This window comes from Thermobia domestica, chromosome 14 (genome assembly GCF_964235325.1).
Source record: "Thermobia domestica chromosome 14, izTheDome1.hap1.1, whole genome shotgun sequence".
NCBI lineage: Eukaryota > Metazoa > Arthropoda > Insecta > Zygentoma > Lepismatidae > Thermobia > Thermobia domestica.
This window is the reverse complement of record NC_137467.1, coordinates 130,934,992-130,951,417: the sequence shown is the minus strand read 5'-3', so window position 1 is coordinate 130,951,417 and position 16,426 is coordinate 130,934,992. Positions and strand designations below refer to the sequence as shown.

At 35.2% G+C, this 16,426-nt stretch overlaps 1 protein-coding gene across 10 annotated transcripts in view; it reads left to right on the top strand.

The window, feature by feature from the left end:
- The window catches only part of Hipk (Homeodomain interacting protein kinase), a 139,702-nt gene that overhangs the window by 41,252 nt on the left and 82,024 nt on the right, over positions 1-16,426 (top strand). For all 10 annotated transcript variants that reach the window (XM_081738834.1, XM_081738835.1, XM_081738828.1 and 7 more), the window contains 6 exons: positions 1,449-1,655; positions 3,795-3,887; positions 7,171-7,389; positions 7,984-8,158; positions 9,636-9,859; positions 13,225-13,413. In XM_081738834.1, the coding sequence (XP_081594960.1) occupies positions 1,449-1,655; positions 3,795-3,887; positions 7,171-7,389; positions 7,984-8,158; positions 9,636-9,859; positions 13,225-13,413 (1,107 nt within the window). The remainder of the gene's footprint in view (positions 1-1,448; positions 1,656-3,794; positions 3,888-7,170; positions 7,390-7,983; positions 8,159-9,635; positions 9,860-13,224; positions 13,414-16,426) is intronic.

The window sequence follows — 16,426 nt, the reverse complement described above, 5'->3', positions numbered from 1 at the left end:
GTCTACAAGAATAGAGATGCTGCGCATATGTTTCTTTGTAATAAAAACATGTATCGTTTTACAGTAGAATTACAAACGAAAACAACCCTTCTTATCAGGAGTATGCTGTCGAAAGGGATTTAGTTCTACCACCTAAGAACTGTTAGTGGTAAGTTGTGTTTAACTACCAGTACAAAGAATCACTTGTACAGAACTACTTATCAGTAGGAGACACAAACAAGTGATCTATTCTTCCAAAGCATAATGTTGCCCATAGCTAGGGGGAAAGTTTATTTTGTTTTTGTGCTAATCACTTCGTATCCATGAGCAAACAAAAAGAAATTTTGATTCACTTTTTAAAAACTTCAGTTCACAGAAACTATGGAAGGTCAGATACAGAAGAGTTCGTTGCAGATCATGGGGCTAAAGGAGGAGTTAGTTAGTTTACATACATTTTTAAGCCCTCCCCTCTGGTCTAGTAGCTAGCGCGTGTTGCTTTGGTGCATAGTCTGTTCTTACACTTTCTTATGGAAAATTTTCTTCCACAACTTTTTCTGGAATCTCGAATAGAATCATTGGGCAGCATTGTGCTTACTATTGCTTCATGTGCTTCGATTCACCGCCAAAAGTGAATTTGCATAACTTCGAAGAAGCAAACGGAATGAAAATATTGGGATTTAGGAACGCTGATCCTTGTTATGTTATGCAGAAAAGAATAGTGTAACTGATGATATATTTTCTAAACGGATTTATTACAATCTGGTGTTAGGTGTGTGATTCTGCACTTCCTTAAACAAGCAATAAGAAAAGTAGAGAGTATAGTGATAAAAACTAAAGTAAGCACAAAAACAGCAGGGAATAGGTCGGATGGGCATTAGTGTTTTGAATATGTAACATTCTATGATATGTTCAGTTTTCTAATGTGACATGTCTAATGCGTGTGTGATTACTTCCGCAATCCGCATTTTATACCAAAGATAATATTTCATATAATGAAACATTAAGGGATGTTTCATTTTTCATGCCCAGCACTTAATATGCTCCATTGATAATAATAATTACTATTGTGGTATCACGCAGATTTATTCTTCAGTCACCAAATAGGACTTTCAGCTAGTCCTTTAGATTTACCGAGACAAATTACTACCGCCTATTTTGAAAGTGATCTACAAGACTCAACGGTCGACTCTTAAGCTATCTAGCTATCTTGACCACACATTAGTTAAACGAAACATGTGAATTTGTGCTACAGCATCTCTTCCCTGATAATTATTAATGAAAGTACTCAAACATGTTTTTTTAAGAAATTGATAATTTTTTAGAACACGATGACACAAATTTTCTGCTGTAAATACTTGCATGAAAAGACCTTCTAATATGTGAAGATGCATTACATATTGTTCTGTTTAATGAAGGTATGTATTGATGGAAGTCAAAATGTTTATCTAATGGATTGTTTCATGTTTCAGAGAAAATCTGAAGAGACAGAGGGTAATGATCATAGCTCAGGCCAGGAGGCAACCACCACGACCACGACGTCCCACAGCAAGGCAGCAGCCCCCCAGGGCTCCTCCAACGCGGACGGCGACTACCAGCTAGTCCAGCACGAGGTCCTCTATTCAATGACAAACCAGTACGAGGTCCTAGAGTTCCTGGGAAGAGGCACATTTGGACAAGTAAGTGTGTTGGTTGCACATCTCTATGTTGTTATGCAGTCTTGTACAACGTACAAAGTTGTACCTAGGTATAAATACAAAGTTGTCTCAGAAAATGCACGTAGATAGAAATACACGGTATTTTCCAGGTTGGAACTAGGTAATAGGTACAGGTACATGTAAAATACTTAAGATACTCTTTAGGAACTACCCAAGTGTATATATATATATATATATATATATATATATATATTTTTTTTTTTTTTTTTTTTTTGAATTGTGCATATAATTTCATAGCAAACTGAAAATTTTTAGTAGTTAAAAAATAACTTCCAACAACGAAACGCAATCGAATAGTAATATATATATATTTAAAGTGTCTAATCTAAGTATTTGTGAGGCCACAACAAATATGTACAATACAATCGACTTCAGAGGTTCTTTTGACTCGGATAATATGCTTTTGCTAGTACTTTATTCTTTTTATTAATATGTCTTGTACAAATAAGGAAAGCGTAGAGCAAAATGTATCTATTATTAACAGTGATCAGATACAAATATAGGTTAATGTATTTTATATTCGGTGCTTTCGTAAACTACCTTTAAAAACCTATAACTTACTATTTTTTTTTTTCTCCAACCCAGTATAATGCACTGAATACAGTATATTTGGCTTTTGTTTTACTGCATTTTGTTTCGTCCAAGTTTTTATAGTTGATAGCCAATGCAAGTAGTTCAAAGTTCAAAGTTGAAAGCGCATTTGGGAAAAGAAATTATAGATTATAAACTTACTCTGTTATTTACTACGTTTAATAGTTAATGTATTATTAACTGTAGTGTTTCGGAGTTCCCTGGTATCTTCCTCAGTAATTCTGGGTAACTCACGTTCAACTCATCACGCATCTTCCAGTTTTATCTTGCATTATGTCGTATGCATAAAATACAGTGATGTGGTCAAAAAACTTAGTATGATAATGAAAATCTTATACAAAAGATTTTTATCAAGACAATTTTGTGCTAGTTTGAAGAAATTTTACTTTTAAGAGGGAAACAAGTTTCTGTATCTACAAAGTGCATTGTTCCCTCGCACTAAATCACGAATTTGCACTTTTTATTTGTAATTTTTAACCTGAGGTTATAAACAAGGAATGTTAATTCTACGGTTTCTCATGTGGAATTCGTAAAATAAAATACAGTGATACATCTTGACTTTGAATTCTAATGTATAACTCTGTACACAGTTCTTAAGTTAATTCTCTCCCAAAATCTTCTGACTTCTACCCATATATTCAGTATTTAGTACACATTCTTGCAGCAAATATGGAAAGAGAAAAATATCTCTTTTATCCATTTCTAGATAAAATACTTAACTGGGTTAGTTTTAGATTTTCTGAAAAATGGATGCTGAGGTAGGCTGTACATTATTAATTAACCCTACAGTGCATGCATTTTTGAATTTTTTTTTCTTTTTGTATGACTTTATTATGAAAAAATGTAACAGAAAATAATTTTAAATTCTTTCTTCTGTTATAGTAATTTAATTATTGATTTTACGAAATGTTAAGATAATCTCACCTTATTTTTGGAAATAATACCACAACATTTTTACTTCTTCTTCTCAGCCAATAAAATTTGCGGGGGAGAACAACATAATCTTCCATTAGATGCTGTTACCATTTAATGTCTCCGCGCTACGAAAATTCAAGTACATGAGATATATGGGGAAAAATTACAATTAGAACTACAGCAGGGCATAGTAAATGCATGGTATAACCGTTTGGAATTGTACTATTGCTGCTATAGCAAGATGGATAAAACGTAGCCAAATGGCAACATCATGCACTAGAGGGTTAAGTTAACATTCATTCGAAGTTCGTGTGACAATCAAACCACTAATTTGTCTTCGTACATGAAAATGGAAGGGGAAGAATCTTTTATTTTATGATTTTTGTTATTGATTGACAAATACTGCTTAGAGCTGAAACAACTTTTAAAACTAGTTTATAAATATTTGTGTACGTACTGTATACAGTACTAATAGTGAATTAATTTAGATCATTAGTTGTCTGCGACTTTTTGTGTAACGTTTCTTTGCATAAATTTTTGGAGGAGTGACTGTGTTGTTAACGTGCAATTACCAATTTATTATTTAATTTACAGGTTGTTAAGTGTTGGAAAAAAGGCACAAATGAGATCGTCGCTATCAAAATTCTCAAGAATCACCCATCGTACGCACGACAGGGACAGATAGAGGTAAGAGTTCGTTCAAATTCCTGTTGTGTAATGATACAGAATTTCAGTATTGGAAAAATCAGCATGCTAAAAAACTAAATGTACCTTTTTTTTCTTATTAATCACTGGATTAAGTTGTTGCATCCGTTGTCATCTGATAATTTTTTCAGTCAGAATAAAAGACAATGAAAAGGTATGGACAATTGTCATATTATGGTTAAAGGCTACTCAGATATACGTCAACTTCAGCTTCATGTTGCTGATCATTGATATATATTGTATTTTATTAGTATAATATTTATTTTATAATGTGACTGATAAACATGAAGCAAGCAATAACAACTTCAAATTTTAGCCGCTCAAACAATAATTTTCAGTCTTTACCTAGGCAGGCGAGAATGGACGAAGACATGACCACTTCCTCATCGCTCTCAGCAGAAGAAACTGTTGAGAATAATACACAAAATTCGAAATGAAGTGACGAAGTCTAGTCTTCGATAAGTTTTCGGGAGACGTAAACGATAATCGAAGTACGAACAGTCTTCAACAGAAACAAGGCAGAAAGACATGACTAATTAGCAGTCGCATTCAGTAACTTTTAAATGCTGACGGAAAAGAAACAAACAATAAGAAACAGAATGTTATTGTGTATATTATTAATATTTAAGAAATGAGATACTATTTCTTTCAGTTGATAGTTCCACTGTCAAAATACCTATTTCCATGAAAGCATGTAATGCTATAATCGTACTCTGTTCTACAATATGCTTTGTATTAGCACGTTAACATCTGTTGCGGATGAAGTGGAGAACTTGTATTGAGAATATTGTGTACAGAGAATTTGTATTCATTTGGTGAATTTACGGTTCATACACATTTGTTTTCACTTATTTGAAACAGTGATTTACCATATGGATGAAAAGCATTGTCCGGTCAACTGCAAACGAATATATTGCATGATTCACCACTTTTCACAAACTTGTTTTGGCCTACCCATTTCGAAACTTCACGCTACTTACTGGGTATGGAGAGAAAACGTTTAAAGACGAGGTAACTGTTATACTTACCTAACTTGAAGTAAAGAATTCACTCACAGCAGGTGAGAATTACCAGTTTTCTTACTTCGTTGATACCCTTTCTACAGGTTTTAAAATTGTTCTTTTCCATACCTTTTCGTTCCACTTTACCTACCATTGATCCAAGAAGTTGTTAGATGACAGCGAATGTAATCAACTGAATAATTACAGAGACTTCTGAGAGTAACAGACAATTAGGGGAACATTTAATTTTGTAATTTAAATATGTGCTTAGTGTTAACAAAGTTCAATATGTCTTTTATATATATATATATATATATTCATTCCTGAGATAATACAGGTATTGATTTTGAAAATATTTTAGCTTTTTGATTATACCTAATTATATCATAAATACTGTCACAAAGTTTGGAGTGGTGCTGTAGGCATCCGGAGTGGCACAGTGCTCCATCTGTGTATAAAGCGGAAGATGCTTGTAGTGTGTGTTTGACTGTTCATGACATACGTTGCTATTGTACTGAGTTCTGATGGAGTGGAGCGATTACGAAAATCGTGTAGCAGTAATTGCACTACACAAGGTCGGGAAGACAGCAGGTGAGATTTTCAACCTCCTGAAACCCCTACAAATCAGCAAGAGATTCGTGTGTCGCGCCATACAGCGATACACCGAGACTGGAACACGACAGCTGAAAGGAGTGGCAGACCACGAACGAACCCCACAGGTCCAGAAAGCAGTCGCAGCAAGAATTCGAAAAAACCCTGTTCGAACACAAAGTGTGATGGCTGCTGAGATGAACATCTGCAGAAATTCCATGTCTCGTGTGCTCAGGAGTGACCTACATCTACGGGCGTATAAGAGGCGGACTGGTCACTTTCTTACCCAAACATTAATGCCGCAGAGGGTCCTTAAATCAAAGAGATTGTTGTGGCGTTACGCCAATAATCTGCACAGAAAGATTCTGTTCACTGACGAAAAAGTGTTCACAATTGAGCAGGCCTACAACGCCCAAAGGACCATGTGTATGCCACATCATCTACTGCAGCTGCTGAGGCAGCTCCAAGGGTTCAGAGAGCACATCATCCTGCCTCAGTGATGGTTTGGTGGGGAGTGAGCTACTCAGGCACAACCCAGCTTCATTTTTGCGAACAAGGTGTTAAAACATCTGCCAAGATGTACCAGGACACAGTGGTAACATCTATAGTGAAACCACTGTCTGCTACCATGTTCCCTGGAGAAAGGTGGACCCTCCAGCAGATTCCGCTCCAGACCACAAAGCGAAAACAACCCAGGACTGGCTGGCACGGAACGTCCCTCACTTTATTTCTACCGCTGATTGTCCTTCTAGCAGCCCGGACCTTAATCTGTTGGACTACAAACTTTGGGGAGTCCTTCAGGCAAAGGTCTGCCATAAACGGCATTCATCTGTCAACAGTCTGAAACAATCCTTGACCCGAGCAATGAACAATTTTCCCATGGACGTGGTGCGTAATGCCATTGACCAGTGGCCGGACAGACTTCGTGCCTGCATGAAGCCCAAGAGGGGACATTTTGAAAAATGATTCGTGCGTTGGTTGTACAGCGGGGGACACTTCTAAATGGTACAGCCATATGGAGATTTACGGCTAAGATGTACCATTTAGAAGTGTCCCCCGCTGTACAACATGTCAATGTAAAACATGACCAAAATAAATTGCCTGGTGTTAATATTCTCTGTTATTCACACTCGTGACAGTATTTATGATATAACTAGGTATTTTGAATCTTTTTACTTTTTCACTTAATCCGGTTCTCTTTTACCACTTTGATGTTGAGACTTTCCAGAGATCTCCCCGTTTGCTTTTGTCCTGCGCTAGATTCTTCATTCCATCTGGTGGAATGTTGTATTTCTTGGAAGTCTTTTCTCTCGCCCCTTTCCAAGTCGGTCTTTTGACCTCCCTTTGGTCTTTTCGTCCCTAAACCCTCTTTATCTTCTTCCCACATTTGTTTTGGAAACTTTTTTTCATCCTGATAATCGAAGGGTGAGCTTACTCAATATTTAACTTTCAATGTTTGCCTGATGGTTTGATTACTAATTCTGTCCTCCTCTGTTTTCCCTGGATCCCTTCTCAAAATAATTAATCTATTGCCTGTAGATTTTGTTCCTTTGTTTCTCAATTTAGTATCTATAACTTACAATCATAAGTAAGTGTAAGAAAATTTTGAATCAATAAGTTATGTTTATGCAAGTGTTGTTATTTATAGACATTCTTTTATTTATTTTAAACAGGTTAGCATTCTGTCACGTCTAAGCCAAGAAAATGCAGACGAATTCAATTTCGTTCGTGCGTACGAGTGCTTCCAGCACAAAAACCATACGTGTTTGGTATTTGAGATGCTGGAGCAAAATCTGTACGATTTTCTCAAACAGAATAAGTTTAGTCCCCTTCCTCTTAAATATATCCGTCCCATCTTGCATCAAGTACTCACGGCTTTGCTCAAGTTAAAGGTAAGTAGAATTCGTTTATAATAAGTAGTTGTTCACAACGAATACACATGATTCATAATTAAGTGTAAACAAATGTGGTTGTGTTCAGCAAAGTAATTTCTAGAACAAAATGATGGTGAAGAAACGACTAAATTTGTTGGCTTTAGATTGCCTACTATGTTATGATCACTAGTATCTAAAGTTTCCTATTCGTCATTATGAAATGCTCCGCACAAGTATTCGAAATCATGTGTTGAAATTGCAACTTTGAACAGAACTAAATGCCTTAATATTCGTTAAAAAAAAAAAAAAAACTAATTTTTTCATGTTTTCTGGTCACATGAAAAGTGTTAATGGTAGTTTAATTTTATATATATATATATATAGAACAGAATATATAGATACATATTCTTATACGTCTATATCCTTTTAATATATTCTTTTAATTTTAGGTACGCCAAAATTCGGACAAACATTCTAGCAGTTAGTGTGTTTCGATCAACTTGTTAATCTGGAGTAATTGCGATATATAAATTAATTATAACTGGCTGTAATATGTTAAAATTATTATTCTTTTCTTGGCTGTAACTAATTACGTATTTTCTTTTCTTCCAGCAATTAGGATTAATTCACGCAGATCTGAAACCAGAGAACATAATGTTAGTAGACCCAGTTCGACAACCGTATAGAGTAAAAGTAATTGACTTTGGAAGCGCATCTCATGTGAGCAAAGCTGTGTGTAACACTTATCTGCAAAGTCGATACTATAGAGCTCCTGAAATTATATTAGGTACGTATTTTATATATTCACTTTAATCTATATACACACAAATCCTCCTGTGCTGACACAGTATCCATCATAGACTCCATTCATAATTGTACGAATACGATATTTGATAACTGTCAAAGCAATACTTATTTCCCAGAAATCCTCGCCACTTATAAGAGGGTACCTGTAAAGTTGCACAATCCGAACTTCAGAGCATCAGAACTTTAGAACCATAAGTGCGAATGAAATTCCCACCCAGAAAAGACCCTTCTTCGTAGATATTTTAGAGATATAAAACATGTGGTGGAGGTTCCACTTTCGTCTTAACGAATGCCAGAAACACTAGAGGTGAAGATTTTTTTTTTTCACAAAACGTAAAAAAATCAGGAATTAAGGCAGTTATAGCTGCTCTTTGCGGAGAGGGGCACAGTGGTTCAGTGGTAGAGCGTTTACCTCTGGTGCGTGGAGTCCCTGGTCGATCGCTAATCAAGTAAGTTTGTGATGGACAACATCGTGTCCATGGGTTTTATTGGGTACTTCTGTTTCCTCCCACATTCTCATTCCACCGATTCTTTCATCATCGTTCACTTACTTTAATAATCCATCTCTCTTAGTCTAAAGGGACGTGGGACGTTAAACTAAAAAAAAAAAAAATCGTTTTTTTTTTTTTTTTTTTTTCTCTTTGGACAAGTGGACATGTTAATTTGTAGGCTGGGTAGTAATGTATTATTCTGGAACAAGAGCAACATATTGACACAAAGTGTAGACATCCCACAGCTATAATAATGACTTGCCGTTAAAAAAAATATTCTGACATTTTGGCATAATACAGCAACACTGACGGTACCAAAAGGTGTCAGCAAGTCTGACTGGCCTACAAAGAGACAGTTATAAACAAGAAACTTGCAAGTCATTGAGGAAACGTAATAATTTGTCTACGGCTTGCCATAACTTCCTGAATGATTTTCAAGTTTCTCGTTTGTAACTGTATCTGTACAATCTGAATCAAAATTAATTTTAACTGATTGTTAAATCTTTAAATATTTTCAAATTCTAAAATTTCGTGACACACCCTAAAGAACTGCATGATACATCGGTTCGAAACCGCTGATTTACAGGATCCTACTCGCGTGAAATAATGGTTGGAGGTATCGCGTGTAACATTGGTATCGTAAGTGGGCTAAACCCTAATGCCTTGGTAGTTATTTAGTTGTTTTCCACCCCAGAAATAGTTATTTTTTCTTTTGTGTGCGTATATATATTATTATTAAAAAAAAATCCCAAACAGCACCAAGTTAATTGTATCATTAATCATACAGTTATGAAGAAAGCAAGCAGGATTCCTTAAATTATTTTTCAAATATCCTGTTTAGTGTGTGTGTAGTGATTTTAGTTCTCGTGTTTCTCGAGCATTTACATATGTTGGTCGTACTTTAAATTGTTTTTTAATACCTGTAATGACACTATTATAATAAAAAGTATTTTGTTTTCCTTGCAGGACTACCGTTTTGCGAGGCAATCGACATGTGGTCATTGGGCTGTGTTGTTGCGGAACTCTTTCTGGGTTGGCCGCTCTATCCGGGTTCTTCAGAATATGATCAAATACGATATATTAGTCAGACGCAGGGACTTCCGACGGAGCACATGTTGAACAATGCCTCAAAAACTACGAAATTTTTCTATAGGGACGTAGATAGTACATACCCATTTTGGAGGTTAAAGGTAAGTTCATAATAGGCACATCACTCAATACAGTATTGCTCCACATTTAACGTTTTCCTTCCTGGCTACATTTTTGGAAAATGCCCTTCAATTTTTCAATGTTCACAATGTATTATATACTCGTTTTTACGTTGAAATTTCAATTTTGCGTTGATAGGACCTGACAAAGAAATCGACTATGGCCTTTTTCCGTTGTTCTGTGTAGGCTTCTAAACGCTTTTTACGAGAATGTGTCGATCCTCGTGTGTTCAGCCTGCTCTAAGCTTTTGTAATTATTATTACTGCTGTGTCTTGTTTGAAACCGGTTTCAGTTTAACACTTTGGCAAGTGTAGATTATTTGAAGAGTTCTTCCTCTCCAAAGAACTTCCTGACCATATGATAAGTTTCTAGTAGTACCGGTTTTTTTAGGTTTGTTAGGATATACTTTGCATTTATCTGTTCCAGTTGCACCTCAATATTTTTAGATTGATAGCTGTAGCTGAGATAATAATTGGTTGCACTATAACTTCCTGACATTCCGGAACTTTTTGATTTTATCCGCCAGGTTTCGATATTTGCTGCTTATTTCCGTACACTAAATATTGTACGTATATTTTGAGTCAAAAGCTCCGTTATATTTATTACTATTATTATTACGAGGGCTGTCCAGAAAGTAAGATGTTTTCAAATAAAAAAAGTAACAGAATGAACAAACCAAATTGCATTATATACATTTGAAAGGTACACTTTTCAGCTATTTTTCCACATAATCGCCATGCAAAGTAAGGCACTTACCACACCGTGGCACAAGTTTTTCAATACCGTCGCGGTAGAAATCTACCGCCTGCGATTTGTGGTAATCAAGTTTTTCCACCAGAATTTTATGCACCCGACTCCGTGAAATTTGGGGAAAATGTTCAGCAAGGTCCGTAGTCGTAAAACAACTATTTGCTCTAATTTTGTCGATTTGCCTCACCAATTCATCAAACACAGGGCTAGGCCTACCACTGCAGTCCTCATCGTGCCATAATGCACTATTGCCTCACTCGGCCTTCACTCATTGTTCCATATCCGTTCACTTCACACAGTTGGTAATGGATTTCAATTTTTTTTTTCACCAAGAAACTAATCACAGAAAGCACAGTAAGAGCGTTACAGTCCCCATGCTACCACAGATGGATGTGTACAGTGTATGGCAACTTTCTGACACCAAGATGGCGACTCTAGCCCCGCCCACTGTGTCGATAGGCCAAAATGTCTGGAACTTTCTGTACAACCCTCGTTATTATGAGTTGCTAGGATTACGCAAGTAAACTTATAATTGTAATATTAATACATCTGTCCATCCATTGCTCGACACGGTAGCTCTTGAACAAATGCGAATTTTTTATTTTTTGTTTTCTTTTCAATAGATAGCTAGAGTGATTATCTCGGCCTGATTCATCAATAGTATCAATCCTTTAACATTGTCACGAGTAACAGAGTAACGATGGCTATACATGTTCCATTTTCTGCTATTGAAACAAGTGTATAAAAATGCTGGAAGTTAACACATCGCACCATTAAATGACAGATAGCATTCTTGAGTGGTTGACATCTACCGTACGAAATTGAAATATCGCGTAATCCTCTTTACTGTCTTTAGAAGAGTTTATTTGTATTGTTATTCAGCTACTGTTTTTGTTACTTGTTAGAAAACATTTTTAGCACTTTACAAATGACAAGATAATAGTAGAAATAATTCAAAGTTTATAACAGTGTGAAACAGATCACATTATTTAGCTAATATTGTGTACTGTCCCATCAAACACTTTTACATACAGACATTGTGTAATATAGCGGAATGTGAGTAAACAAAATCTTAGAGCTCTTCCTCGTTTCCTGAAATTCATCTTTCTCTGATTTACATCATTTTGCTTCTTGTCGCTTGGGAAGTGTAAAATCGGAGTTTCTCTAACGTATAATTCTATTAAGAAGGTCCATTCACCTTATAAAAGCTTTGTGCTCTTGCTCATAGATAAAATGTTTTACTTACATGAGAACGTCACGAATTCCAAAGGAGATATGGTCAAGCCACTAGTTTCATAAATAGCCTTTTATGCCCTGAAATCTAATAAAGTTTAACAATAAAATAATGATTATTGTTATAAATTAATTAATTAAAAAAAACTTCTATAGATTAATGAGAAAATCGATATTTATAAGATACTATTCAGACTTCCAGATCGATTTTCTCGTTAACCTATGGGAGATTGTTTTTTAAATTTTACTGTGTTACTCGTGGCATAAAGGGTTATTTGGGGAAACTAAGTGACTTGGTCATATCTCGTTTGGAACTCGCGAGATCTCCGTGTTAGTACCCTGTGGTGTGATAGCTTGTCTTTTGAATATGTAATATGCACGTTTATGTTCGACGTAGCGTTTAAGATTGATTGATAAAAGTCGTTGATTTGGATCGACTACTGGAATGAACTAATTTGCAGTGTGTACAGGTTTTGTTTTTCTATTGCGTTTTAGTAAACCTTTTACTTACTTGGAATTCTGATTGCTGAAAATATCTTATACTTTCTAGCTTTGGGTTTTCCCTTGAACCTTGTTCATGGAGATTAAACGTAGAAGAAAAAGTTACGAAATATGAAGGAAATAAAAAGAAACGTATTCACCAGGGTTAGAGCAGTGCAAAGTACTCCTTGTTGGTAGCACCGGTCACACCTCAAACAGTACATGGAACTGTGGCAAATTAATAGTACGCATAGACCATTTGGCATATGATCGACAACAATGTCTTTTCATTACTCTGCCCTAGCACGTCCTTTTTATTTCGTTGGTCTTTATTTGCTTTTCACCCCCATTTTTATTCTTCGTGAGCAAGGCTCCAGAAGAGAGGACAAAGTTTGGAAGTGTAAGATATTTTCAGGAATCATAATTTGTAGTAAGTAAAAGGATATTTAAAAAATCCTGAATGTGCTTGCATGTCTATATTTTATTAATTAGAAGAAACGTATAAGTTTAGAAACACCAGACTATATAACTAATAGATTATTTTCAAAAGTTACATTAATTAACGGGCTTAAAACATTCAGTTGTCATATGAAGAAAGAGAACTGGGAACATTTTCAGGGAGAGAACTGCACTTGTATTAACTAGTCTTAGATTGATTTGTTGATTGGAGGTCAATGAACGCTTCTTTGCAGCTCGGAGATTATATGAAACGAGAAATGCTTGAAGTGGTATTGAATCCACTCTTTAGGCTTTTATCCAAGACTAAAGCACGAATGTTGTTAGGACTTGATTACTAATGGGTTCTTGTAGCTATTTTCCAAATACTCTGTATATTTTAATGTTCTTTGTGCTAAATTTACTCACATTCTATTTCATTTTCTAGACTCCTGAAGAACATGAGGCAGAAACGGGAATTAAATCAAAAGAAGCACGTAAATATATCTTCAATTGTTTAGATGACATAGGACAAGTAAATGTACCGACAGACTTGGAAGGAGGCGAACTCCTGGCAGAAAAGGCAGATCGACGAGAGTTCATCGACTTGTTGAAAAGAATGTTGACTATGGACCAGGTAGAATGTTATTTATACCTTCATAGTGTATTTTTCTGCATGTATTAGGTGTTACTTCTGTTTGATTAAATTCATCGTGTGGATCTATTTGTTTGCTGAGTGTGTACTCCGAGCCTCTGCAGAACATCTTCCATGTAACTCTCTCCATGTTGACTCTGGAATTATTACTTAAATAATTAATATTTTTCTGACCAGAGTATGTACTTCTTTATTAAAAATTAAAATAATTCGTAACAATTTCCATAACGCAACGTTTAAATACTAATTATTTAAAGATCTTCCAGAATTTGTTTTTCATTTGGGAAAAAATCTCAGAAATGACGATTAAAATTTGAAACAATATTGTTGTATCGTTAGTTTTAATTAAATGAAACTGGAGAGGATAAGAGTTTTATATACTAAGGGGGATATATAATGACACATACAGAGTATAGTACTTAAGCATACAATCTGATAATTGTATCCACAAACATGATTGCGTATAATCATATTTTCTAAGACCTATTTAAGAAATATTTCTCCATATGATGGATGGAGGGAATAACAGATTTTGTATCACACCAATTTTTCTAGAGCAATATTCTCAAATTGTTGTCCTCAGAGTGTGCCGTTGTAGTCTTCTTAGATTGAATATTAGTCTAAAAAAGACAGAGGCACGTGTATTATTATCAAATAATCATGATAGCCTTAGTTTTATATATAAAACTTTTTATTATTACGAGTATAAATTTAATATATTAAAAGTATAAATGTACTGGTAAAATGTTCAAAACATTAACGAAAAAAAAAAAAAAAATACTTACGGAGAGGACAAGAATAGGTTAGTCCGTAGAACATCTTGATTAATAAATGCGTTTCCCACTTACAATAAAAATAAATGTAAAAAAGAATGAGAAACACTTTTCTATAAGGTTCAAACATAGCATGGAAAATGCACGACAGGATCGAGAATCAAACCTGGTACCGTGCCAGTGCGTGAACTATTGTGCTACCCAGTCTGCTCCCTAAACAGCCGTACGTTCCTTCACTGGAAATAGATGCTGTGTTACTCAAACTAAACACAATGTCTGTTGTGTTTGGGCAACCGATTGTCTTTGTACATTACAAAAAACCTTTGACAGTTGAATTCGCACCTATAAACGACTCGTGTGAAGTAAAATCAGTTGATTTTCTCCATTAACGCATATAATTCAACCGTGTTCCATATAGTGGTTCAATTTAGGATCTAAGTTAATCAGACTAAGAATCATCATTTCAAGCGGGAACTAAAGACTAAATTTAGTATAAGCATTGACGTCTAGTAATTCTAAAATGAAAGATTGAACATGGGAAATGAAAGAAGCGTTCAGTTGAACACTGGGCAACACGGAATGTAGAAATTGGAAATTATTCACAGCGGAGTTCACTTATTGTCCTTTGTTATTGGTAATATTGTTGGCACGTTCGCTGTCCCGGCAATTTTTGTTGTGAGTTAGCTTTGTCTCATATACGGAAGATTACGTGATGTCAGATATGTTTATGAAAGCTGATATAAATGTGTCCCTCTCTGTGTTGTAGCGAGTTTTTTCAAGTTCAGTAAAGCAAAAACTGCTTTTCTTTAATTTCTGCTTTCTAAACCATAGTTCCTGAGCTAGTTTACCCAATGTTATGTTCTAGGACTTTTTCGGAATTCACTTATAGCTACAAAGAGCGCTTCTGACCCATGTTTATTTACATTTTTCTCTTTCGTTGTTTCATTTGGTCCGGAAGTTTGTTCCCATCATTTGAAATTATCCAAATATTAGTTGTTTATGTAATAATACTTGGATCGATTTTTCTTCTCAAGTCCTTCAGTTAGTAGATCTCTTTGGCATTCATGCCTACTTTTGTAGGGAATGAATTTGCCTGTAAATTTTCAGTTTCTTTTTCTTTCTTTCCTTCTTTCTTTCTTTTTTTCTTTTTTTTTTTAAGTCCGTAATAGGGATCTTTTCAAAGATTTTTTTTTTTCCTTCACATTTTGAAGATTAGGAATATAAGGTTTGTTTTCTAGACTTGACAGTCTTAATATATCGTCCTACTTTTGATTCCTGTAGAACTTTAGCTGTCTGCTCTTTTGTGGACTCTTGGTCACTCACGACGATTAAAAATTGAAGAGAAAACAATAAAAACATTGAACAAGAAATAAAAATTGATGTACTCATCAGAGCAATGCAAAAATATTTTCTAGACACACTGTTTTTGCATTGACTCTTTTCGGTGAGTTTACCTGTTTTTATATGTTGTTCATCTACTCTGACCGGGGTTCCATTAGATAGTTTTAGGAATCGAAAAGAAATTACGGGTGTTATTTTTTAAGTAAGGTCCATTTGTGAACACCGTTTAAAATTTCGCGTGCTCTTGGGAATGAATGAAAGTGTGTACAGGCTTAGCGGTATCCATTGTGTACACAATCGGGCGTCATTTGTATTATTCGTGGCGTAATTGGTACATTTTACACTGTGAGATTAAAATACAATTAGTCGTCCGGTCACAGACACAGGATGCCCACCCAATCGTGAATAGACCGTGAATTTCGTTATCAAACCTTGAAAATTAAGAAAAAATCCTAATTAGGAGAAAAACGTAGTTTTTGAGTCGCTTTCGAACCGTGAAATTGAAAGATTTTGGACCAAAAAAAATAACTTTGAGTGGAAACCCTTCAAACAAAAAGAAACATGACATCTGTGAATATTCATCTCCATGTGCGTCAGCTGTATAGTGACAATGTAATGAAGTGCGCAAATAGGAACCCTATAATTCATGGAAAGTCGAGTCATATGCTATGGCTTAAATTAAAGATTCGATCAAGCCTTTTGGCTGGGAGAAACTTAATCATCTGCCATACAGTCCACACTTTACGGCAAACGTTTAAACCTGATGAAGAAGTAAGAACGACCGTAAATAACTGGTTATCATTATGTGAGAAGGGTATCCAAAAAACTCATTGTTCGCTACGATAAATTTTTAAACCGGCAAGGGAAATTACGTAGAAAAA